The sequence below is a fragment of the Rhinatrema bivittatum genome, chromosome 4, assembly GCF_901001135.1.
Source record: "Rhinatrema bivittatum chromosome 4, aRhiBiv1.1, whole genome shotgun sequence".
Taxonomy (NCBI): Eukaryota; Metazoa; Chordata; class Amphibia; order Gymnophiona; family Rhinatrematidae; genus Rhinatrema; species Rhinatrema bivittatum.
In genome coordinates, this window is record NC_042618.1 from 331,462,617 (window position 1) to 331,489,746 (window position 27,130).

At 44.0% G+C, this 27,130-nt stretch overlaps 1 protein-coding gene and 1 long non-coding RNA gene across 2 annotated transcripts in view; one reads left to right on the forward strand and one right to left on the reverse strand.

Moving 5' to 3' along the window:
* LOC115090831 overlaps nt 1-27,130 on the reverse strand; it is a 176,344-nt gene that overhangs the window by 77,653 nt on the left and 71,561 nt on the right. Inside the window, exon 2 of the long non-coding RNA XR_003856519.1 lies at nt 8,835-8,972. This is a non-coding gene — a long non-coding RNA (uncharacterized LOC115090831). The remainder of the gene's footprint in view (nt 1-8,834; nt 8,973-27,130) is intronic.
* SEPTIN9 (septin 9) overlaps nt 1-27,130 on the forward strand; it is a 612,883-nt gene that overhangs the window by 69,729 nt on the left and 516,024 nt on the right. The window contains exon 2 of the mRNA XM_029600381.1: nt 15,599-15,655. Coding sequence (XP_029456241.1) covers nt 15,599-15,655 — 57 coding nt within the window. The remainder of the gene's footprint in view (nt 1-15,598; nt 15,656-27,130) is intronic.

The following is a 27,130-nucleotide window of genomic DNA, read 5'->3' on the forward strand; positions in this document are numbered from 1 at the left end:
CATGCTATTTGCAAATAGCATGCAATATTTCCCAACATGAAAAACCTGAAAATGTTCAAATTTTTCAGATAAGGTAAGAATTTAATTTGTTTGATATAAACCAAACAAAAAATGGCTTTCCTGGTAATTTGTGAGATTTGCTTTATTAAGAAAGTTTTCCCCATATTTTATAGCTGAACACAGTCTCTTCCCTTTGTTGGTTTTCTGGTGTTACATTAGTTCTCTCTTCCTACTGAAACATTTACCACATTCATAACATGTAAAAGTCTGTCCTGTGTATCCTTTCTGTTGTGTCTGCAATGCTTCCTTCTGACTAAGGGATTTTGAGGACAAAACACCCCAGTATAACTAAGAAAGAAGAAAGGTGGGAATACTAGGCTGGAATTGTAGAGATGTACAAAATTAATGTACAGAACCAGAAAAGAGATGGGAGTGGGAGGAGAGTATTTTTTCCTTTTTTCACATTTTTTTTGTGGGGATAAAACACCCCAATATAACCAACAACCAATCAAACAGGGTGGGGGAACTAGACTAATAGCCAAACAGCAAACATGGAGGCACCAAATCTCCCATGCTAGTATATAATAGGCATGTCAGGTGGACGTATTAAGAGCATGACCCACAAAGTGGCCCGCACCATCTTTAAACATGGCGCCGGCCATCCAGTGCTCCTACCATGTGACAGGGGCCGGCCAATGGCACGGATACCCTGTCACATGGTAAGGGCAAAGGGCCATCGGCGCCATTTTTATTAGTGGCAGCCGATAGCCCGAGAGTGGGAGATCGCTCCCCGCACCCCCACTGGACCACCAGGTAATTTTAAAAGGTTTTGGGGGGGTCGGGAGGGTGGGGGAGGCTAAGGGGGTCAGTTTAAAGGGTCGGGTGGGTTTTTTTTTTATCGGGCCATCGGCGCCATTTTTATTAGTGGCAGCCAAAATGGCGCCGATGGCCCGAGAGCAGGAGATCGCGCCGGGACCCCCCCACTGGACCACCAGGTAATTTAAAACATTTTGGGGGCAGGGTTCGGGAGGGTAAGGGATTCGTTTTAAAGGGTCGGGGTGGGTTTAGGGGTTGTTTTGGTGTGCGCCGGTTTTCCTGCCCTCCCCCGATTTACGATTTTTCACGATAAAGCGGGGGAATTTCTATTGTATCGCGACTCTAACGATTTTTGACGATTTAAAAAATATCTGACGATTTTTTTAAATCGTCAAAAAACGATTCACATCCCTATAAGGTGGTACTGCTAGGGAATGGCAGATAGGCAGCATGATGGCAGCAGCTGAGCACAGGTAGCAGCAAAACACCTAAGGTGGTACTGCTAGGGAATGGCAGGTAGGCCGCCTGATGGCAGCAGCAAGACCCTTAAGGTAGTACATCTGCTGCAGTTCACTGCCTCTCTTTCAGACATAATGAGTTCAACCACTTCAGCACAGAGAAGATTAGAAGCAGACCTTTACCAGTGCCAAATCCAAGAGTTAAGCTTTTTTCAAACTCTGAGAGCTTCTCCTAGCATGCCTTTCTCTGCCAAGAACTAGCGAGGAAATGCAAACCGCTTTTTGCTCGTGCTCAGACATTACAGCATGAGTGTGTTGGTAAACCTCACTAGATTCAGAGAGGAGCTGTGATTTGTCCTCTGTCTAGTCTCTTTGCCGACTGGGCCTTCCTCGGCTCCGACAAGGCAGTGAGGTCACACAGGCAAGAGCTGTTTGCTATAGTTACCAGCTTTTTTTCTCAGCAGTGCGCAGCCATAGACTTCAGTGGGCCATAGAAATGAATGTGAAACATAAAAGAATGGGACAAAGAATATTCATTTCAATTGTGGGACCCCCTCCATTTGTTTCAGAGGGCCAAGAATGAAACATATATGGGCTCTTTTGTTATGTTTTACCCATTTATTTCAAACGAATGCACATCACTAGTACAAACCATCCCAAAAATATGACACAGGAGAACAATAGACTAGTTCTCTTTCCACCTTTAATCACTGAGGATTAATTTGTCCCTCCACTTGTGTGGTCACAATCCACCTTATCATGAGATATATGCATGGTTGTACTTATTCTTACTGGTGGGTGACTGCATTTAGTTTGTTATATGAATACTCCAGCACTAGTCTTATGTCAGTTTATCCTTGATAGCTTAACCAATGACTAAGCAGAGTTTTCCACACACTGGATCAGTCACATAGCGTTGAATAGGGTGATTCTGAGGTGCTATGTGATAGACAGTGTTGATTTGGTGAGAATCATGGATACATTGAATTGATTTTATTTTGTGTTTAGTCCTTGCAGAATCTGAAGATTGCTTATGCTTCTTAAGAAGACCCTTTAGGGAAAGCCCAAAATTTCATAAAATGACAATAGACCGTGGAAAGTCAGAGGAAATGACCAAGGGGAACAAGTGTCGTGGCTTCTAATAAATCGTATATACAAAGTGAATGCTGCTGATACTTAATTTCTTGTTTTCTAATTGAGAAAAGAATGGTGATAAACATAATTAACCTTCCAATTTGGATCTATCATGGTCTTCCTATTGATGCATCATAGGGGACATTTTTACTACAGCTGATCACTGTAATGCTGTGTCATAATAATTGTTTCCCCCATACCTAATCAATGTGTTGCTACATCAGAAATACATATCACAGAATATGAGCCACATTTTCACTCTACTGTGACATCTGAATTAACAAACAAACAGAACTATCTCAGCCATCTCTTAAGACTTCGGGATATAGAGTCACTCCAGGTGATAATTTGGGACTTCTACATGCTCTGACATTTTTTGCAGGTTCTTTTTTGTTTCATTTTTTTTTCCTTAATTTTAATCCAACCCATATGGCTCACAGGAACTCTTGCTGGCCCCAGAGTTTGTAGAGAATGCTCATCAGAGACTGTCCCTCAATGCTTCTCTATAACCATCAAGAGTCTACACAATAGTGACAACCATCTTCCCTCCCTACCTAGGCTTGAGTGCATCACCTCTGTGATCAGGCCTGGATTTGTCCATAGGCACACTAGGTCTGTGCCTAGGGTGACAAAAATCTGGGGGACAGCTGAGTGGCTGAAGATTTTCTACTTTTCAGCTGTGCTGAATCTCACTCAGCAAAGAACAACACTCTGTTTCCTGATCCAGCCCCGACCCTCCAGGCAGCTGCAGGGAACAGGAGAAGAGGGGGGGGGGGGGGAGGGAGTGAACCTGCAGTAGATAGAGCAAAGGGGGATCATATTGGGGCGATTAGGAGGGGCTGATCAGAGATCATTGGAGAGTGAGGGGGATTGGCTGGGGAGTATAGGTCTGAGTGTGAGAGAGGGGGAAACAAGGGTAGGGGGCAATATTTGTGTATGTGAGAGAGAAGGGATTGGGTGGGATGTTAAGAGAGGGAATGCAAGGAGGAACAGGCCTGGAGCATGGTAGGGATACTGCCCTCCTCTTCTCCTCACCCACTGCAATTCAAATCCTCCTTCCCTTGATCTTGGATTCTGCCACTCATGTCCGTCCTGCCTTCTTTCTGTCCTGCCTTTTCTCAGATACTGGAGCCCACTCACCAGCCCTTCCTACTCCCCTCTCTCTCTCCTTCATCCCAGATTCCTAATCTTCTCCATCTCTAGCCCTCTTTCCTTCTCCTCCCCATTTCCTCTTCCCATCCCTGAGGTTTCTTCCCTGTAATGATATTGGAAATCACTTTTCTTCACCAATAAAATAAATTTATTTATTTATTTATTTATTTATTTATTTATTTAGGGTTTTTATATACCGACATTCTCGATATACATATCAAATCAAGTCGGTTTCCATAGAACAAAACTGTCGCCGGTAAGGCGTTACATTAAACAATAAACAGAGTATTGAACAAAAGAACGTAAATCAATAAATATTAAAAATAAAATATGAAAATATAAAATAGACAACAAAAAATAGAAAAAATAGAAAATAGAAAACAAAAATAAACTAAATTATACTAATAAATATATAGTGAAACCTATTTTTATAATGTAATATAAAAGATGGAAATGTTTTCCAATTTGCTTCGGAATTTTTTTAAATTTTTGCCACAGACTCTACCCCTGAGCTGCCACAGGAAACTAGGGGACTTGCCTAAGACCTTCTGCTCCCTGTTGTTCAACCTCTGCAGGGGGCAGGAGGGCAACAGCACGGACTCCAAAATCCTAAGTCTGTCTCTTGGCAGACAGCAGATCAAACTGAGTCTGCCGAGCCATAACAGGCAGTGCTATATAGCCTGAACCATAAGACCAGCCATTTTTCTAGTTTTTAAAATCCTTATAAAGTCTGGTATTACATTTTTACTGATAATCAAGATTACAACTACCAACATGCAAAGAGTTACGAGCTGTTGACATATCTTGGCCCAGAATGTATCTTCTAATCGATCTGTATTGGATATTCTAATTGCTTATTCTGACTCTGGATTCTTTTTAAAATGTCAGCCGGTGGGAAAAATCAATATTTATCTTTTGAGAAAGGCAAGCAGTGACATGGATATTCCAGTCATAGACTGGGAGGTGTAGGTAGGCATAGATGTGATGTTGCATGTTTGGATTTTAATAAATGCAAGAAAAACAGAGGGGTGATGGGGTAGAAAGTTCACAGCTGGCAAAATATCAGCATCTGTTGAGCTGACAGCAGAACTGGAAAACAAGCAAGGGAAAAGTAGATTAGCAGGTTGCATCGATTCTAGGCTGAGAAAAACGAGTTATCCATTGTGTTCGTCTTACTCATTTAAATTCTTCAGATTCTATAGGCTGTGCTTGGAGCAGTTAGGATTATGACTAGTTTGTTGTTGAATACCTCTTATCAATGTTACCTTGATTAAATTCAGTAGTAGACTTTTCCAACACTTTATTATTGTAATGAATAGCTTCCTAAAGTTTTTAAACTATATTTGTTCTTATTCAGATGTAAGCGAATTAGCCTGTCATTTTTTAGACCAAAGGGCCTATGCATTAAAACTCACGCTGAACATTTTTGCATGGGCAAAAAATTAAATGTGCATGCTAAAACAGTTCTTAACAGACTAAACACTAAAAACACTGCTGCTTAGTAAAGTGACCCCTAAACATGGAAACTCAAAATCATTAGAGTTACAAGGAACCCTTTCTACCACCGCCAGCAACAAAGCCGATAAAATCACATATAGAGGAAGACAAACTGATCACTCTGATATATGCTAGTCTACTGCAGTGCAGTATTATTGAGTTACTTTTTAAAGGGTTTCCACATGTAGAAGTAGCATATATGTGCATTTGGATTATGTATGTATGTGGGGTTTTTTGTAAATGAATTTGCACATATTTTCAGTTTTGCGTGTGTACTTTAACAGGGAGAAAAGGAGCGAATTAGGGGCATTCTGGGTTAGAGTTCAAAAGTATGCGCAGAAGTTGGTATTTTGGATGAGGTATAGATGAATACATTAGAACAGCGCTTCTCAACCGGTGTGTCGACAAACACCGGCAGGTGTGTCACATCTCCTAGTATCCCACTGCCCTGTTGTACTTTCCTTCTCCCTTTTACCAGCCCCTGTGGGCCAATTGGAAGCCTCCTTTCTTCCTACCCCCACTGCCCAATGGGAAGCCTCCTTTATTCTGCTTGCACCCATGCAGGCCAGTCAGAAGCCTCCTCCCTTCTACCTGCCAGTGGGAGTAGGAAGAAGGGAGGAAGCCTTTGATTGGCTGGTGAGGCAGGAAAAAGGGGCATCGCATAGCCCGGGGTGTGGGGTGGGAGGAATGGCAATGTCGAACCCCAATGAAGCAAGGCCATGGGAGTCCATCCCCATGGCGGCGAAGAGGAAACCCGACCCCGACCGAGGCCACCACGGGAGCCCATCTCTATGGCGGTGAAAAAAGAAGGCCCGCCGGAGTTAAGCCGCGGCGGAACTGGAGCCCATCCCTGTAGTGAAGGAAGAAGTTTTTGGTGAGAGCTTGTGTGTATGGGTGTGAATGAGTGCCTGGGTGAGAGCTGGTGTGTCTGTGTGTGAATGAGTGCCTGGGTGAGAGCTTATGTCTGAGGGTGTGAATGGGTGCCTGGGTGAGAGCTTGTGTCTGTGGGTGTGAATGGGTGCCTGGGTGAGAGCTTGTGTCTGTGGGTGTGAATGGGTGCCTGGGTGAGAGCTTGTGTCAGAGGGTGTGAATGGGTGCCTGGGTGAGAGCTTGTGTATGTGGGTGTGAATGGGTGCCTGGGTGAGAGATGTTGTGTGTGTGGGTGCTGGGTGAGAGCTTGTGTGTGTGGGTGCCTGGGTGAGAGCTTGTGTGTGTGGGTGTGAATGGAAGCCTGGGTGAGAGCTTGTGGGTGTGAATCGGTGCCTGGGTGAGAGCTGGTGTGCAGCAGCGGATTCCCGATGAAGACCGGCCCGGGGATTCGCCACCCAGGCCGGCCCAGGAGATACCACGTGGTCTGCTGAGCGCGGCTCTGTCACAAGCCATGCTTGGCAGACCACGTGACTAGCGCGACCGGCTGACCGGGGGATGCCCGATCCTCCGATAGGCCAATCCGCCCCTGCTGGTGTGAATGGGTGCGAGAACATTTGTGTGTGATTGAGAGCTTGTATATAAGAGACCATGAGTGTGATTGAGAGAGAGAGAGACTGGTCAGGGAGGTGAAGTGTTTCTGTGTGAGAGAGAAAGACTGGTCAGGAAGATGACTAGTGTGCGTATGTGAGAGGGAGACTGGTCAGGAAGATGACTGGTGTGAGAGAGACTGAGACTGGTCGTGGGGTCTAATTGGGTGGGTGTGTGTGTATGTGTGAGTGACTGGTTGTGGGCACTAAGGAAGAGGACTGTGAAGACAGAGCTTCAGCAGCCATTGCTCCTTCTGGTGAGTGCTATTGGCCTGGAAGGGAAAGGAGTAGGAGAGTTGCTGGAGAGGGTAAGTAAAGGTGGCTTTTTAAATGTCTTTTTCTTGATTGACTGCCATTTTAATTATTGGATATTATGCGATGTCTGCTGTTCTGAAATATTTTATTGATATTTGGAAATGTTTTAATAATTTTTATGAGTTTTTAATTATTGGATATTATTCTGTTCAGCAGCTGTTTTGTAACATTTTTAGTATAGCTTTACAATTATTTCTGTGTGTGGCTCTATAGCAGCTTGGCTTATTCTATTTTCCCAATAGGAAATGTATTAGTGTTTAGGGCCTGGTTTAATAGTTGTATTTCTTAGATAGGATTGTTACTGTTTGAGTGTGTTCCATAATACAGGTGTAACTTTGTGCGGGTTAGTTTGTATGCATTATTACAAATCCTGAGAGTCTGTTAGGTGCTATATTTCTCTTTCCATTTCTCCAGGTTCGCGATGCAGGCAGAGTGGCATTTTTGGTTTTCCATTCCAGTTTCTGTCTCCATATTTATAATTTGTGGTTTTTCTGTACTTGGTGAAGGGTGTGTGACCAAGGTGAGGTATTTAACTAGCATGTAGGCATTTGTATCAATCTTATTTGTTGTGTTTTCTCAATAGGATATGCATTAGTGGTAAATTACTGTCTTTTCATAAGGAAGGCTATTGTGTCTGGCAGTAAAGGGAATGTGTTTTGCTTTTACTGAGATGTCATCAGAACCAGAATATCTTTTTTGAGTTGTACAGGGTAATGCCCTAGATCTGCTCTGCACTCATTGCTGGGGGTTGGGGGGATTCCTGTGGATGCAGAGTGCATGTTTACATTTAGCCCCGTGATGGTCACATGTTCAGTGTGTCACGCATGTGAGAACCATCTGTCAGGTGTGTCCCAGCCAAAGTTGAGAACCACTGCATTAGAAAACTTGTTCACACACTTTTACACATGCTAATTGACTTGCACAAGTGAAATCAGACTTGTCTGCAGTTTTTGGTTGGGAGGTGTATGTATGTAAACTAGTGGGAATTCAGGGTGAAGTGCTAGAGGATCAAGATGAACTAGTGGCGATTCCAAATGCTCGTGCAAACTTTAAAATATACCTGTCCTCACATTTAATTCTGGGTGTTTGTGCAGTGTTATAATTAATTCATGTGTACTGTATAGTACATATATCTGCTTATAAAATGGGCCAAGAACTTATGTATTTTCTTGCTTTGGAAATATGCACGCATATTGAAGCATAGGTGCATAGTTCTGGATGAGAAATATGGGGTATTTTATAAACTGTGCAGCTACTGCCACACAGTTTATAAAAGAAAATGCTAGCATTAATCTCCATGCACCCACTTATGTGTGCAAATACTGTACAGCGGATAGGTTTGGAAGTTGGGCTACCTATGTATGTCCCCATAAAAACCCCTAAATTGTCAACAGTTAGTGCAGAATGGTGCAGTACAGATGTTATCTGACTGCAGCTACAGAAATCACATTAGCCCACTCTTCTGGAACCTACTACACTGGCTGCCAGTCCCCTCCTGCGCTCATTTCAAAGCCCTCTTCATTGCCTTCAACTCACTAATGAGAGGGTTTGTAGGGAGACTGGATGGCTTGTCTCCCTACAAACCCTCCCGCAGGCTAAGATTCAACAGAGAGAAACTACTACAACTCCCTGCCTCTAAAGACTCCAGGCTGACCCAGAGCTGTAAGCACGCCTTCTCTTCTTTTATCCCTAAGCACTCTGTTTCTCTACCATCTGTCTTGGTGTGTTGTGCATTATGTTATTTTTATTATGTTTGTAAATGTTTGTTTTTATGTATTTATGCTATGTTCATGAATTTTATATTAAATTATGTATTTTATTATGTACGTAACATATTCTCTACCTCACAGGTAACAAACATTTGTATACATATATTTATATACATTTCAGTTACTTTGAACATCAGATCATTTTTTCTGTGATCGAGGACTGGAGTTGATCATACCTGTAACTAATTTATCCATAGATCTTGTCACGGCTATATCCAGTTAGTTGTAAATGCCAGACCAGCCTTCCTGTCCCTGGGACAGCCATTGTCAGAAGCTACCTGTTGGATTCCATTCTGCTGATATCAGCATGCAATCTGGAATAAAAGAAGAAAGAAAGCTGTACATATTTTTTTGTTTTGTTTATTTCAGCTGCTAGTGGTGCAATTCGGGAAATTATCCTGTGGTATCTGTAAAGCTGTATTCCTGATTAGTCCTTAAAAACTATGAATAAGTGAGCTTTATTTTTTTTTTATATATATATTTTTTTAATCATACTTTTGAGATGAACTGTGAACAATTGATAGATTTTTTTTTTTTTTTTACTGTGATTCACAGTTTCTCTGGTTGTTGGAGGAATTTCCAGATGGCAACTCCTTAAGCTTCCTTCTGGTACTTACGCTGTCATTCAGTTTTTGTATTTACGTGGGTGTTAGGTTCACCGACAGGCAGAAGCAAAGTATTCACATACATAATATACTTAATGACAGCAGAAAAAGACCAATTGACCCATTCAGTCTGCCCAGTTATCCTAACTACCCTGCTATAAATCCATCCCAGCTGCCAGCCACAAATTGTGACCACCTGCAAAATAGCTCTCCTAATCCAGGCCATTGTTCTCCACTACTTTGGGTAGATGAGCAAGGCTGTCGCAGGATTAAACAGCATCCTGGGAGGTTGGTGGGCAAGCGTCTTTCTCTGAGGATGCAGCTGCACAGTAGCAGCGTTGCTGAAATTTTTTATACCATCACTAATGGCATGCTGGTGCCCTGGTATCCACCCGCCCCCCCCCCCCCCCCCATTCTATTGTGTTTGTGGACCCTTGGGCCAAGGCAGGATTGGTGCAACCTGTTGACAGAAGCCCTGCAGGTTTCCACCGTCAGCAGGCTAACATGTTACTAAAAGTCTACCAGCCATCTTGATTGCTAAGTTCTTCTCAGCAGGGCTTACTTGACATTCCTTCTGTCAGACTTGCTCATCTGGCCTCTACAAGAGGATCGGCCTTTTCTGTTGTGGCACCATCTATATGGCACTCCTTGCTGGTTGAACTGAGACTGAAACCCTGCAGTAAAACTTTTAAGACTAGTCTTGAGACTTTTTTCTTGCAACACGCTTTTTAAAAGAACATTTTAAAGTTTTAACTATTTGACAATTTTCTTGCTGTTTTGACTGATGGAATGGTTAAGAGTGCTTTGTTTGCTGATCGAAGGTTTCTGTGTGGGACGTGTACCTGTAGTGCTGTGTTTAGCCAGTCGACTTTTTCTTCATGTATTAGTTTATGTATGGTACATAGGGCTTTGTATTTTACTCTTTGTTCTATGGTTAGCCAGTGTAATTCCGCTAGAGTTTCAGTTATATGATCCCTCCTTCTTTTTCCAGTTAGTATTCTGGCTGCTGTGTTTTGTAGTATTTGAAGTGGTCTTAATGTTGTATTCGGGAGTCCTAGTAAAAAAAAATCAGGATCAACTCATGACCTGGAGCTATCTAATCACCTTAGCCAAGATAAAGAAATACATTTATTGCCAATGTTCCCATCCCATACCAGGGATTTTCATCAGATTTGGGACAGAATTGTATATCTTTGTCTCACCTGATGTGCGGTTTGCCATGTACTATGAGCCTTATTCAAAATGAACTCTTCCCCATTCTTTGCCTATGAAAAAGGAAATAATCTCCATAAGGCCCTATCTTCAGAAGCATTTGTAGGCCTGTTTCTGTCCTGAGTTAGAAGAAATAAGCCTTTTTGAAATCCTAACTTCAATTGCCATTCTTAGCAAAGTATATCTGTTTCCTTAATCTTACCTTTGTTTCATGCTGATTAATTATTCCTGTTGTGCAAATTGTAAAATGAAAATCCCTTCAATGGTTTACTTTTTATTTTAAGAATTATTGGTTGACTGGTGGATATGTCTCGTAAAGGTGATTGGCTATTAGAACTGACAGGAGCTGAGCACGATACCTAATTGAAGCACTACCATTATAATGCACCTTAATTTTGTTCTACAGAAACACTGCTATTCCAGGATTTGATCCTGATGAAACACTGCCAGTACGCCTCAGCCCTCAGCCATGGTACCACTCACCAAAGGGTGCCCTAGCAGCTCTGTCCATGCAACTCGATCCTGTCCTACATGGCCCCGCCTGATGTTCTAGTACTGCCACCCACACAGTTCAGTTATAGCACTTCACTCCACTCCTGGCTTGCACTTGCTATTCCAGTACTGAGCACCCACACCTCTCCAGTGCTGTGCCAGTCCTAATGTACAGCGCCCCCTGTTGTTTCAGAGCTAGATCCCCCATGGAGCATCACTAAGGCATCTGAGCTGCAGCTCCTCCCCGCTTGCTAATTGGAAACCTTTCGCAATATTTCAGCTGTCTTCTGATGACAAAAAGTAATTAATTTGCATTTACGTAGCACCTTTTGTCCTAAAGAAGATCACAGTGCAAATTACATTTTAGTACTTTGGAAACAGACCTGCTACCACCTCTAGGATAGGGAAGATAAAAGTAATTTTTCCAAGATCATAGAGAGTCATGTGATTTTTATCTACCCCGTAGTTCTTTGCTTTAACATCTAGACCTCGCTTGTAACGGATGTAGTACCCATTTATATTACGAATGTACAGTAGGTATCTGACTGAATTCATAAAATGGTGACATTTTACATGTATTGGTTATCTGACTGACTTGGCTTATTTGCTGCATTTGGGACACTGAGTGATTCTCAGCTCTGGTCCATGGCCTGCCAGCACCTTCCCAGGAGAACCAAAATATGCAAATTAACTCCATTCATAGGTAAAATATGTGGAAATCTATTTTATGAATATTGATTTTCCAGAAAACCAGATCGATGGTTCCTGAGGGTTAGGCTGAGAGACATTCAATCTTCCCTTGACATGTAGTTTTGAATCCAAATTGTCAGAAGCAGAAGGCACTAAAGCACCATGCCAACACCTCCTAGATCTCTTCGTCCTACCCCTTTAATCCCTTACATTTTGGGGTTTTCCGTTACACTTTGTGATTCTTCGTAAATGGGTCTTCTCATTCCCTCCCCTAATAAGCTTCCAAATGGACAAGCATAAAGCTGTTGATGGTATTTCAAAAATGCTAATGAATCTTTTGAGCATGACTAAAGGACACTGTGTCGAAGGCTGATTCAGCTGTGGGGTCATGTGTGCTCCCTCCTCTGCTGTGGACCAGTTTTCAGAAATGAATATGTGTCTCCCTGGAACAGGCCCAGAGGTTCAGCTACATAGTTGTTCAAACCACAGAGACATTTTTATATTAAAGCAAAAAAAAAAAAAGAGCAGAGGAACTGAGTATGAAGTGTATTTTCCAGGCAGTGTTGCCAGTCAATTCCAGGCTGGTTAGCAGGAGATTTGCTACGTTTAATGAAGAGAGCTTTTTTTTTTTTTTTTATATAGTAGAACAAACGTGAATAAAGTGACAGCAAAAGCCAGAAACATGCTTTGCTGCATAGGGAGAGGAATGATTAGCAGAAAAAGGGAGGTGATATTGTCCCTGTATAGGTCCCTGGTGAGATCTCATTTGGAATACTGTATACAATTCTGGAGACCGCAACTTCAAAAGGATATAAACAGGATGGAATGGGTCCAGAGGGTGGCTACTAAAATGTGGTCTTTGTTCTAAAGCATATGGGAATAAACAAAGATCTAAACATGTACACCCTAAAGCAGGGCTTCCCAAACCTGTCCTGGGGACCCCATACCCAGTCGGGTTTTCAGGATATCCATAATGAATATGCATGAGATAAATTTGCATATCGTAGAAACTTGTTTTAAGCAAATTTATCTCATGCATATTCATTGTGGATATCCTGAAAACCCGACTGGGTATGGGGTCCCCAGGACAGGTTTGGGAAGCCCTGCCCTACAGGAAAGGTGAGATATGGGAGATATGATAGAGACATTTAAATATCTCAAAGGTTTCCATGCACAGGGCAAGCCTCTTTGAATGGAAAGGAGGCTCTAGAACGAAGGGTCATGGGATGAGGGTGAAATGGGGTAGATTCAGGAGTAATCTTGGTGGATGCATGAAACAGCCTTCCAATGGAATTGGTAGAGACAAAAACAGTATCTGAATTTAAGAAACCATAGAATAAATACAGGTGATTTCTAAGGAAGTGATCGGAGTTATAAAGCTAAATTAGGTGGATGGGCATTCTAGAGGGGGCTCTGCAGTCTTTCTGCCATCATTTTCTAGATCAAGAATTTCTAACTGACATCCAAGGACTAATTTTCATCAAATCTACACTTGTGGGGGTGGCCTGAAGGCAGTGCCACTATATGCTGCCATGCTGAAGATCTGGGATCAGTTCTCAGGCCCGGCCGCTGTTTTTACGGCTGGAAGGGTCATTGCACAACAGTGCCACCTGCAGGTGGTATTCAGAATGCTCACATACTGGATTCCAAAAGCAATGGGTGATCTCTGGCCCCTAGCAAGGACTGTCACTGCATTTGGCTTTTATTACAGAGAGATGGGGCAGAAATTAATTGATCAAAAAATCTCTAGTGGTCATGAATGAAAACTGATGGTGCCCCAGCATCATCCCCAACATCCCTTCCCTCCATCATAAATAGTGGTGGGCAGGACTGGGGCAATTTCTGACGGGGCTGCCAGGCTGTCTTTCTAAAGCAAAGTACATGGAAAATCTGTGAGTAGGCTTTAAGATTCAAGTGCAGACACCAGTACTTCCTGATTCGTTGGGGACCACTGGACTAGGTAGCATTTTAACTTCCATTCCAAATTGTTCTGGGGAGGTGGGGTGAGGAGGGTTGTAATTCCAAAACTGGAAACAAAGTGCAATATGGAATGTTGGAAATTATAGAACTGGGATTGATGTCCGTCCATCCATCCATCCATAGGCATCATAACTCTCCAAAAAAAGGGACAGAAATTCACCTAATTTGGCATACAAGAAGAAAATGTTTGAAAACCAGAAACAAAAATAATCCCATTGTTTTCTATGGAAAACTCTTAGAGCTGTAGAATGTTGATCACTGCTCCCCTCCCCCACTCACTCTGCCAGCTCTTTGGCCCAGAGCAATACAGGCAGGCAGGGAAGAATTAAAGAAGCAGGTGGTGAAGGATGGCACTAAAAGGCCCCGTCATAACCATCTCCCCCCAGACTAATAAAGTCACACACAGACCCCACACCCCTACAAAGTCTCCCTCCGCACACACATAAGCCCACACACACATATTCCTATACCCTCACAACCACCACAAACCTACATCTCTAATGCCCACACACCCACACATAACCATGCCCTTTCATACACATACCTTAACTCCCTATAGACCACTATAGGTATGTAAGGGTGTGTGTGCCATCTACACACACACCCTTACATACCTCCCCCCACTTGCTGCTCCTCCTCCTCCTCCATATACAGCACCTGCACAGACCACACACATTCCTACACACACCTCACCCACACAAACCCACAACCCACACTCACCTGCATGGATTCCCCCAGGCAGCGTCCGCACAAATGCATACCCCTTCCATGTGCACCCTTATACCTCCTCAAACACACCAATCTCTCACTCACACACCACCTGTAGCCCCCATAAACACCCTATCCCTCATTCCTCCAAACATAACTGCCCCATAACACCCCCCCCCCCCCCCCCCCCCCACACACACACACACATTTCTTCTAAAAATCAATGTTGGAAAGCATTTGCAAAGCCTTGCCTCTCCATGCTTAGCCTATTTGTTTCATTTGTAAATTGCTTTGAGTTATTTTAAAATGGCTCATTTGCTGAAACTGAAGAACAAACCATTTTGTCTTTTGCGCATAGCAGATAATCCTCAGAGAAGGAGGAGGAATGGCAGCAGAATTTGTTGTACCCTTCCAGAAATGTAATATGGCCAGAGACAATACTGAATATCCTCAGAACCCTAGAATAGTCTTTGTTTCGCTTCTGTATTTTGTAATTCTTTCCTTTAACCACCATGGGCCTTATTCTGTGTTTATGGAAAAATACCTTGAAAGAATTAGTCCCATTACGTATTACTTTTGACAATGCATACCAATTCTCATCCCAATACCTTTTCTTGAATCTGAATTTCCATCCATTGGTTTGGGTTAATGTAATGCATGATACATAAATTTCCTTGGTCTCCACTAATTGCCATACTATCAGTGCATTTTGTTTTATATGTCAAATTTTTGCTCAAATTCTACTCCGTAGTGCATTTCAGCATTTAAATAAGAATATTTAGGTGATTAATATAACAAAATGATCTGCTGTTACCCTTCCGAGTCCTGCACCATTTAATTTCTAGGTTGGCTGCTCTTAAATGCAAACCCACCTCCAAGTCTTTTCTGCTGCTCCAAAGGCACTGCAATACAAAACTGAAACAAATTATTCTCAAAACTTTGTCATGAAAATTGCTAAATAGAAGCAAACCAATTAAACCTACTGTGGATCTTACTGAAAGATGTCCAATTTAGAAGTGCATGTTTTCCTGATAGCGTGCACACATGAGGGATCTGCTGTCTCATGTGATTTGTATATTTACAAATCACATGAGACAGATGCCAGTATTCATGGGAAATCCTGTCTAGATGCCTGCTCCCTGTCAGGCTCAGAGTTTGCAAGAAAAGACACTTTGGATCCTTTAGCCCACTAGATATAAATATTTCTAGAGTTTGACATGTCCTAAGTCTGCCACCTTCTTGTGTCTCCTTAGGAATAACAAGAACTTCCAGTGGAAGGCTACGAAAACTCAGTGATGTGACAAGTCCAAGTAAGTGACATTCACCTGTCTCCCAGATTTCTGATGCAGGCTGTGCAGGGGCCAGGAGAATAACCACTTGGAGGGTTTGGTTTCCAAGGGATGGAAAGGAATGGAAACCCCAGCACTCCCTAGGCACAGAACTGACTTGTTGCTTATAAGTGCAGCTGTCACGATGTATTAACTCCTGAGCAGTATGCAACTTCCCTCCCCCTTTCTCTAGCACCTCTGAGGAAGGGGGCATTCAGGATGGTTCATTCAAGGCCCTTTGGGTGAAAACGCTGGCACCCACAAAACATTCACCACATGGAAAGATTATGTTCCAGTGTACTGCAAATAAAGATCTTGGATGCTAATTTCAGAAACAGTACATTTGTAAGGGGAGGAATCTGATCTCTCCATTTCACGTCAGAGTAATCACCCTGTATTCCTTCCTCTGGCAGTTTTTCCTACAGACACTGTTTAGTGGGTCTTCTATTATAAACTCTTCTAATATCCCAGTACCTGGAAAGCCTGGGTTTTTTTGTTTTTTTTTCTGATGATGAGGACGAAAACTTCCAGAGGGGTAGCCAGCAAAAATGACACCCTATAGACTTAAGCAATTTATTGAGACATGAACTTTTGGGGACTATTTCTTCTCTATTCCTTTCACCTTCCTCTGGTTCTTTCACTTCCTCTCGGAGCCTTTCTATTTTTTTCCCTCTCTTGCTTGCCAGCTCTCGTTCTTCCACCCTCTGTTTTGTTTGCTTTCTATGCTGCTCTCAGTCTCTCTCTTTCTTCTCTGAGTGATTATCCATTATTTTTATTGCACTGGTAAGATTTACAGGTTCTAGCTGTCTTGAATAAAATTATACTAATCACAGCTTTAATGAGCTTTATAGAGTTTCCTTTGTGATTATATTTAAAGTATGGGCAAGTGGAGAAATTATTTTTAAATGACACCTCAGGGGGATACTTCCACTCTGAACAGAGTAAGCCTCTCCTAGCCAGTGTGGCAGAGAGTCCTAAATCTTTTCCTTATAGCGTAAGGTCCTTAAACCTGTAGCTCATTTAATTTTTATTCTAAACATCATAACTCACAGTGGTCGTGCTGACCTCATCTCACAAGCTGTGCGCACTTGTAGAAACATCACAGTCAGGATGATGGAGCCCTGAAGTCCATCTGGGAGGGCTCAGCAGCAGTGATGTGCAACGCCATGCTGGAGGCCTAGTCTAAATTTTAAAACCTCATTTCTTCCCTCAGCCCAGCTGGGACTCGAGAAACGGCAGAGGCAGTGTTCATCACAGCCCCAAGACGCAGAGAGTCCCAGCCCTTACTCAGCAGGGGCACCTAGTGGTTGGGTAAGACCATGCTTGTGCCAGGTTACAGAGGTAGGGAAATTGTGGTTTGTGCTTTTCAGCCACAGGTCAGACTGGACAAGAGGCAGTTCAAAATAGAGGGGAGCCCCCCATCCCCCTCCTGTTGCTACAAATTAAAGCTTGTGATTATGATAACTCCAAAGTGAGCTAGCAAAGTGTTTCTTAAGCCAATCCTAGAGTAACCCCCTTTCCAGTCTGGTTTTCAGGATATCCACAGTGAATATGCTTGAGATAGATCTGTATGTAGTGAGGCAGTGCATGCAAATCTGTCTTATTCCTATTCATTGTGGATATCCTGACAACCAAACTGGCTAGAGGGGTCCTTCAGGACCGACTTGAGGAATGCTGCTTTATAACATCACAAAGCAGCACTAAAATTGCAGTAAACCCATGTCCACTGTTGGAAAGAGATCACAAATCCAGAAAAAAAAGGGTTGTTCTAAAAACAACAAAAAAATGATTATTTTGGATTTCAGACCATTTTATTTGTTGTAAGACAGTATAGATTAAGCAAATAATATGGTGTGGATCAAGGTGCTCAATTTGCCCTCTTATCAGGAGTTAGAGCAATATTAAGGCACACGGCTACTAAAGGGACAGTCCCTGTAATGTCACCCACATCAAAAGTGAAGTATCGCAAGTTTATGGTAAGACCATTTTAGATCAAGGCAGGAGCAATTATATCTCTGTGGAGTAGAGTCTAGTGTAGGCTTGCTCAATCCGGTCCTACAGAACCCCCCCCCCGCCAATTGGGTTTTCAGGATATCCCTAATGAATATGCATGAGATTTATTTGCATGCACTACCTACTGTGTATGCCAATATTTCTCATACATATTCATTAGGGATATCCTGAAAACCCAATTGTCTAGGGGGGTCCCATAGGACCGGTCTGAGCACCCCTGATTAAAGCAGTGGGCTTTGAACCAAGGAAACCAGGGTTCAAATACCACTTCCCCCACTGACCTTAGACAAGTCACTTCACCCTCCGTTGCATCAGGTACCACCTTAGAATGTAAGCCCTCTGGGGCAGAGAACAACATCCTCTACCTGAATTTGTAATTGACCTTAGGCTTGGCTTGGAAAAGTGAGAGTGCAATAAGGGAAGTACTGATTTTAAAATTAATGAGGAAAGAAAGGAAAACCATGCAATTGCCTGGATATTCTAGTGCTTTTCAACTACACTCAATTGGAAATGACCCAAACTCGACTAGGTTCTGGTCATTTTCAATAGTGTGTACAAGGTAGGACTTATTGCTTCTAATGCGCAACAGATGTGCAATGTTTATCGCATTGTGCCTTAGTATTAAAATAAGATAATGAGTATACAAAACCAGAAAGATTATGGAAATGAGGGATTCCTACTGCATTGGGCGATAAAATATCGCACACTAATGCTGGATTTAATGTGGGACATAACACCTTTTTCATTTGCAGTAGAGTGGAAAAAAAAGTTTTTATCCACTGCCATAGCAGCCGTTAACGCGGATCATGGCTATTATCGCACATGATAAAATGAGGCTTTCTCTCAGACACATCTACATAGCCCTGGTGGCCCAATAAAAATAGCTTTTGTTACCTGGGTCCTCCTTCCAAAAGCTACAGTGTTAGGGGGAAGCGTACTAGTAGTGGGATATTGGCTGCTTCAGGCTGCTCAACAATTACTATGACAGGCAAAGGAGGTTCCAAAGCCTCCTAGGGAAGTCCCTTAGTTTTGTCCCCGGAGCCAGAGCTGAAAGCCCTGCCGGTAGAGTGCGCTGGCCCACGTCAGGTCTTTCCACGCAGGAGGGCATGCAGGCGGTACAGGGAGCTCAGCTTTCATCCACGCACCACATTGCTTGGGATGCCAGAGGACCACTTGGTTATAAGGTATCACCTCGGCTCTCAAGCTGAGGACTCCAGGGGAGACAATCTAGCAGAATGGTCATTTGCTGACCCCACTCTTTGGAACTCAATTCCTGATTCCCTCAGGCTTCTGTCTAAAGAGTTCAAGAAAAACTTTAAGCCTACCTATGTTCCATAGCATTTAACAGCCTAGCAGTGAACTGATTCCATCTAGTTCTTTTGAGGCTCTATAGTTTAGCAGTACTTCTATGCTTGTTATGAATCCACCCTTTTTATTTTTTATTTTGACTTATGTTTTTATTATGAACGTTTGTTATCGATTTGATTTATTTTGTTCTTAACCTCGCTTTTGTTCTATGTCTTTATTATGAATGTTTTACATTGTGAACTGCTTAGACCCACTCCTATTGTATAAGCATTATATCAAAATTTTAAAATAAATAAATAAATAGATTTTGCAAACAGAGTCATGACCTTTCAGGTCTTTTCAGGTTTGAGGCCCTTGCTTGTCTACATGGCTGCCATGACTTGTGGCCAACATAGCAGAGTTGTTGTTTTATAGGATGGGTGTCCTGTGGTGTTTGTGCATTTTTTACTTTGTGGATACCAAGACGAAGTCTGGTGTCCTGATAGCCTCTCAATCATCAGCACTGTGCATAGCATTAAGGCAAGAGAAGGTGGTGTCAGCTGATGACCTCATGAGCCAACACCAATCCTTTTTGAAACCTGCCACTGTGCAAAATGTATAGGCCAACTGCTCCACAGGTATCATGTGGTAGGCATGATGTCTTCTGCACTTTCAGTTGTTATGTAGAAGGACAAGCATTTTGGGGCACCTGAGGTCTGGAGGGGCCCATGTCTGTAACAATGAAAAATCAGTGAGCATAAATGCTTCCATCAGGTGTCTGTCAGGCAGCCTGGTATAGACAATCTTCTGTGAGGAGTAATGACTCTGACTACCTCATTAGCAGGTGGGAACAAGCTTGGCACAGACATCATTAATTGTTGATGATGAACAGGCCAGGAAGAGCAAATTTGTGCTGGAGGAAGTCTGAAAACACCAGTGTTCTAACAGATATGTGTGTCCTGTGTGTGTACCTGGGTGGTGATGTGCTGTGTTAGCCTCTGTCTATATCTGTCTCTGGGGGTGATGTAGGGCTTGTAGTTATCTTCCTTACCACACCATTGCATACACCAGAGCATGCACTGTGTGTACACCCAGTTAGCACACACTGACTTTTGACACAAGCAGTCCTGTGCTTCCACTCTTTATGATGAATGCTGTAGATATGCTAATGTGTTGGCAGGGAGAAAATGACCTCATGCATTAATAACCAAACATTCCACCTGGCCTGACACTGTTTATTCATTCAATCGAAGGGGGGGGGGGTGAAAATTGGCAGCATGAGAGCTCAGATATGCAGTGCCACTTTGCCAGATGAGTAGATATCTGCCTATAGTTGGCAGTAAATTAGCACATCTTAATAACTCCCACAATGTAGCTTGCCCACTGTGGCACAAGGGCAGAGACCTACATACTTATGAGGCAAAGTGCCAGCAGATTGGGAAATGTAGTGGTCAGGGAGCTTATCAATGCTGTGCTGACAAGGTAAACCACAACTTGCTCCCAGTATCTGTCTTTCAAGACCAAATAGCCCTAACTTCTCCTGTATAATGCAAGCATATAGTGTGGGAGTGGCACACCTGTAGATATAGCTTTCGATGTGTTGCAATGTAGCAGAACTGAACAGATGTCCCTGCTACTATTGTGTGTGGTGTGCTGCTGCTGTGGAAACACATTGAAAGCCCGTGACTCATCTGCATCATAGATAGCAGTGTACATGCTATGGGGATAGACTATATACCCCTTTATATAACAGCATGATATATTCTGAGATCCACCATCAACTGTCATTTAAATGGCCGACTGTAAAAGGAGTGCTGTAAATGACTAATGTAACGTATGCAGCCACTTATCCGGCTACATTCTAAACCCATAAGTCATCATCTGCCTGTCATGTACACCTTTCCTCCCCCCGGCATCTGAGGTTCTCCCACCCAGTACTTGAAGTGGGCCTATTTGTATTGGTTTTGGGGGAGGTGCCTGGTTTAGAAGAGTTTCAGCTGCTGGGGAGGCAGTGGTGTTTTTGTTTTTTTTTACGAGGGAGATTTAGATGTCAGCTTATTTTAGGGATGCAGGATGGAGGGCAAATGGTGCCATCATGCCAGGTACTTTCATGTTCACTAGATAAATGGGTTGGGGAAGGGATCTGGGCCAGCGGGTTGATGATACTTAGGACAGGTGGGGTGGCAGGAGGCCTGCCAGGACCCCTATTTGATGTTATGTTTTTCTAGACAGAGGAGTATTTATCCACTTATCTGTAGAAGACATCCTGGTAACTAGACAGTGAGCCTGCCACACAAGGCTGCATCACTTGAAGCTTACTCTGCCATATGTACACTGTGGCAGGTTAGGTCTACTGATAATCCACCTTATGCAACTCAATTAGTTTTGGGTGCATAGATTAGGTGGCACTCTTATCCTTCCGATTATAGGGGACAGGTTCTGCTGCTAATTGTAGCACATCACTTGTCCATTACCCAGCCTAATGATTATGCACCTCAGTGTACTTGCAGCCTGATAGAACAATATATCATCCCAAAAAGTAGCCTCTATGTAAAGCTCATAGATGCTGCTGTATGACAACTGAGGAGGAGTCATGGAGGTGTGAAGGATAGAGATTCCCCAATGCCCAAGAGCAGACAGTGATGAGGCCTGCTGTTGCTTGGGACCATGCAGACTTCAACAGACTGGCTCCCACCCCTGCACTGCCTAGGGTTGTTGATCTGTACATACTTATTAGCTAAGGATGATACCTTAGCTAATAGGTATGTCCCAAACAAAAGCTTGGAGAAGGCAACATGAGCCACTTGGGAAGCTCCACAGTAAGAAATTTCCTAATTTGCTCTTACTGTCTTCCTTGGGAGCATACAATGAGCTTTCAAATTTAAGGCCTAGTTCTTGTGGTCTTGCATGTGAGAAATGCAACTAGTTGGAATGGCCAGCGGCACTCTAGCATGCAAGGTCATGCGGGTCCCAAACGTTTTACGTAGTGAACCCTTAAGACAAAAACCACACAATGAAAAGACACAACCATAAAGTGAAGTTTCAAAGTATCTGACCACTTTATTAAACAACATTTGTAGTCACCAGAATCAAAGAAATTCAACATCCTTGGTAATCACATTCTGCAAGATCAAGATATCAAATAGCACATGACATGGTAACTGAAATGACCAGCACATTTAGTAGAGACATGTACATACATTGTTGCAAATGGCAACATGACATATACAATATTATGATCTTATTCTTTTGCAAAATCATGATTACTGCAAAGAACCTAGAAAGTGGAAGTGGTAATTCAATAGCTACAGTACAGCTCTAATATTAGAGCTGATGCCAGCACAACTATGTGATGGCATGCGAAGGCCCTGACAATCCATGTTGAATGCACTCAAAGGGTAAGCCTAAGGGCCTTGGCAGCAAAATTCAAGTATCAGGCAGCAGGACCAGGACTGGAGAGTACAGCATGGAGGTAGGAGCCCCAGGAGATGAGACACCAGCATGAAGCCAACAGCAGGATGAGATGAGAAGACACTAGCAGCAGGACCAGGAGATGAAATATGATGAAAAGAGCCACCTGCAGGACCGTGACTAGAGACTGCATCAAGGAGGCAGCTCTATGGACAGAGCACAGAGGAGGGCATAAGTAAGCAACAGGACAAAACAGGCAGACAGTAGACCATCCACATCAGCAAGCCAGCACAGGAACTCTGTAGCCAGGACAGGCCCAGCAGGCGTCTTCCAAATTGTCGGCACAGGAACTCTGTTGTCAGGACAGGCCCAGCAGGTATCTTCCAGACAGCTGGCACAGGAACTCAGTACAGAAGACAGGCCTGGCTTTTTTAGGCAAGTCATTTTTGAGGGAAGTTTTGGAGCCTTTACATGGGTCTTTTCCTCAGTGGGGTTTTTGGGTGACCGGGGGTGACATTTCTTTAGGGGCCTACCCCTGGGCCATCTTAAGAGCTGGGGACTGCTGTGTGGATTGGATGACTGGTAGGATAAGGATGGCATGTATGCTGGCTCTGGCTAATGTTGAATGAGTTGGGTTATTACTGTGGTCAAATTGTTAATTGAGGTGGAGATGATGGTTAGGCCCTGTGTATGGGCTGCTGTCTGCACCTGCATGGCCTGGGTGTGGCTGATCTGAGCCCTCCTCAGCTGCACCATCTCTGCCCATATATGGTGCAAGTGGAGCCCATGTCTCCTCTCAGTGCGTTCAAGTGTGGCCTGGACTGTATGATCCAGTGCTGCAGGTACTGGGGCTGGTGTGGGCTGAGGCGCTGTCTTTGTCTCCAATGCTAGCATGGCCGGGCTGGTGGGCTGAGCTGGCTGGGTATCTGGTGCATCCTGCTGGTCATTTGGTGTGCTGGAGGCAGGTGTGGGCTGGCCAGCTTCCTCCCATGGCAGGGATGTCCCCCTCCATAAAGCTGGAGAGGTTTAGGCTGGAATTGAGGGGTAAGGGTGAGCCAAGGGGTTACAGTAGCTGGTGTTGTCCTGGTGGCTGCTGCTGCTGCTTCTCTTCCTCACGCCACCGAGTCTGAGCATCCAGTTGCAAGGCTGTGCTGAGACCGGGGGTTTCCTGGGTGAGAGTTGTGGAAACAAAGAAGGCATAAGTATGAATGCTAAGAAGAGCACATGTACTGTTTGGCATAATCAATATGAGCATCTTATGCCAAACACTATGGACATCTGTAGCAGACTTGACGTTTACAGGTGATGTGAACTTACTGGCCCCAGCTCACTGTGTGTCCAGGGCCTCGTCCATCTCCTCAAACATGTCCGGTCTCCATCAGTGTGAAGACTATTGGGCAAGGGGCTCCTCCGCCCGTCTGGAACTAATATCCGTCCTGGCTTGCCACCTTGTGTTTCAACTGCACCTGTACATCTCTGCAGCAGTGGGCCAGCTGCTCTCCAGTCCTCTTTATTCCGCTGTGCCGGGATATGGGCCTGGACGATGGTGCGCCACATCTGACACTTGGCTGCTCTGGATGTCTTCACTGCCCGGTTTCCAAACAGCTAGTTGTAATTTTCCAGGACCCCAGTGATGAGCAGCTCATTGTCCTTGATTCTGAACTCGTAGGCATGAAGACAAGGCCAACCTGCTGCCTGGCTGCCAGAGGTTTGGGTTGCCACTTCCACTTTCGGAGAAGTCTCACTTTCCTCACTCCCACTCCCTGCTCCCCTCCCTTCCTCCCCCCCCTGCACCTGCCCTGCCAATTCCCACCCCCGCCCCTCTCTTTCTAGCCCTAACCTGCTGTCCTCCTCCCACCAAACTTGCCTGCCTAGCCCCCTTCCCCCTCCTCCCTATTAAGAACATAAGAAAATGCCATACTGGGTCAGACCAAGGGTCCATCACGCCCAGCATCCTGTTTCCAACAGAGGCCAATCCAGGCCATAAGAACCTGGCAAGTACCCAAAAACTAAGTCTATTCCATGTTACCATTGCTAATGGCAGTGGCTATTCTCTAAGGGGTAGATTTTAAGAGGCGCGCGAACAGCCTACTTTTGCTTGCGCATCAGACTCAAGCAAAAGTACGCTGGATTTTAGTAGATACGCGCGGAGCCGCGCGTATCCACTAAAATCCTGGATCGGCGCGCGCAAGGCTATCGATTTTTGTATAGCCTGCGCGCGCCGAGCCGAGCTGCCTCCCCCCGTTCCCTCCAAGGCCGCTCCGAAATCGGAGCGGCCTCGGAGGGAACTTTCCTTTGCCCTCCCCTCACCTTCCCCTCCCTTCCCCTACCTAACCCACCCGCCCGGCCCTGTCTAAACCCCCATCCTACCTTTGTCGGGGGATTTACGCCTCCCGGAGGGAGGCGTAAATCCCCGCACGCCAGCGGGCCTCCTGCGCGCCGGGCCGCAACCTGGGGGCGGGTACGGAGGGCGCGGCCACGCCCCCGGGCCGTAGCCACGCCCCCGTACCCGCCCCCAAAACGCTGCCGACACGCCCCCGCAACGCCGCGCGCTCCGGCCCCGCCCCCCGACACGCCTCCCGACACGCCCACTCCGAAAACCCCGGGACTTACGCGAGTCCCGGGGTTCTGCGCGCGCCGGGAGGCCTATGTAAAATAGGCTTCCCGGCGCGCAGGGCCCTGCTCGCATAAATCCGCCCGGTTTTGGGCGGATTTACGCGAGCAGGGCTCTGAAAATCCGCCCCTAAGTGAACTTAATAGCAGGTAATGGACTTCTCCTCCAAGAACTTCTCCAATCCTTTTTTAAACACCGCTATACTAACTGCACTAACCACATCCTCTGGCAACAAATTTCAGAGTTTGTGCGTTGAGTGAAGAAGAACTTTCTCCAATTAGTTTTAAATGTGCCACATGCTAACTTCATGGAGTGCCCCCTAGTCTTTCTATTATCTGAAAGACTAAATAACCGATTCATATCTACCCATTCTAGACCTCTCATGATTTTAAACACCTCTATCATATCCCCCCTCAGCTGTTTCTTCTCCAAGCTGAAAAGTCTTAACCTCTTTAGTCTTTCCTCATAGGAGAGCTGTTCCATTCCCCTTATCATTTTGGTAGCCCTTCTCTGTACCTTCTCCATGGCAATTATATCTTTTTTGAGATGCAGCGACCAGAATTGTACACAGTATTCAAGGTGCAGTCTCACCATGGAGCGATACAGAGGCATTATGACATTTTCGGTTTTATTCACCATTCCCTTTCTAATAATTCCCAACATTCTGTTTGCTTTTTTGACTGCCGCAGCACACTGAACCAACGATTTCAACGTGTTATCCACTATGACTCCTAGATCTCTTTCTTGGGTTGTAGCACCTAATATGGAACCCAACATTGTGTAATTATAGCATGGGTTATTTTTCCCTATATGCATCACCTTGCACTTATCCACATTAAATTTCATCTGCCATTTGGATGCCCAATTTTCCAGTCTCACAAGGTCTTCCTGCAATTTATCACAATCTGATTGTGATTTAACTACTCTGAACAATTTTGTGTCATCTGCAAATTTGATTATCTCACTCGTCGTATTTCTTTCCAGATCATTTATAAATATATTGAAAAGTAAGGGTCGCAATACAGATCCCTGAGGCACTCCACTGTCCACTCCCTTCCACTGAAAAAATTGTCCATTTAATCCTACTCTCTGTTTCCTGTCTTTTAGCCAGTTTGCAATCCACGAAAGGACATCGGCACCTATCCCATGACTTTTTACTTTTCCTAGAAGCCTCTCATGAGGAACTTTGTCAAACGCCTTCTGAAAATCCAAGTACACTACATCTACCGGTTCACCTTTATCCACATGTTTATTAACTCCTTCAAAAAAGTGAAGCAGATTTGTGAGGCAAGACTTGCCCTGGGTAAAGCCATGCTGACTTTGTTCCATTAAACCATGTCTTTCTATATGTTCTGTGATTTTGATGTTTAGAACACTTTCCACTATTTTTCCTGGCACTGAAGTCAGGCTAACCGGTCTGTAGTTTCCCGGATCGCCCCGGAGCCCTTTTTAAATATTGGGGTTACATTTGCTATCCTCCAGTCTTCAGGTACAATGGATGATTTTAATGATAAGTTACAAATTTTTACTAATAGGTCTGAAATTTCATTTTTTAGTTCCTTCAGAACTCTGGGGTGTATACCATCTGGTCCAGGTGATTTACTACTCTTCAGTTTGTGAATCAGGCCTACTACATCTTCTAGGTTCACCGTGATTTGATTCAGTCCATCTGAATCATTACCCATGAAAACCTTCTCCATTACGGGTACCTCCCCAACATCCTCTTCAGTAAACACCGAAGCAAAGAAATCATTTAATCTTTCCGCGATGGCCTTATCTTCTCTAAGTGCCCCTTTAACCCCTCGATCATCTAACGGTCCAACTGACTCCCTCACAGGCTTTCTGCTTCGGATATATTTTAAAAAGTTTTTACTGTGAGTTTTTGCCTCTACAGCCAACTTCTTTTCAAATTCTCTCTTAGCCTTTCTTATCAATGTCTTACATTTAACTTGCCAACATTTATGCTTTATCCTATTTTCTTCTGTTGGATCCTTCTTCCAATTTTTGAATGAAGATCTTTTGGCTAAAATAGCTTCTTTCACCTCCCCTTTTAACCATGCCGGTAATCATTTTGCCTTCTTTCCACCTTTCTTAATGTGTGGAATACATCCAGACTGTGCTTCTAGAATGGT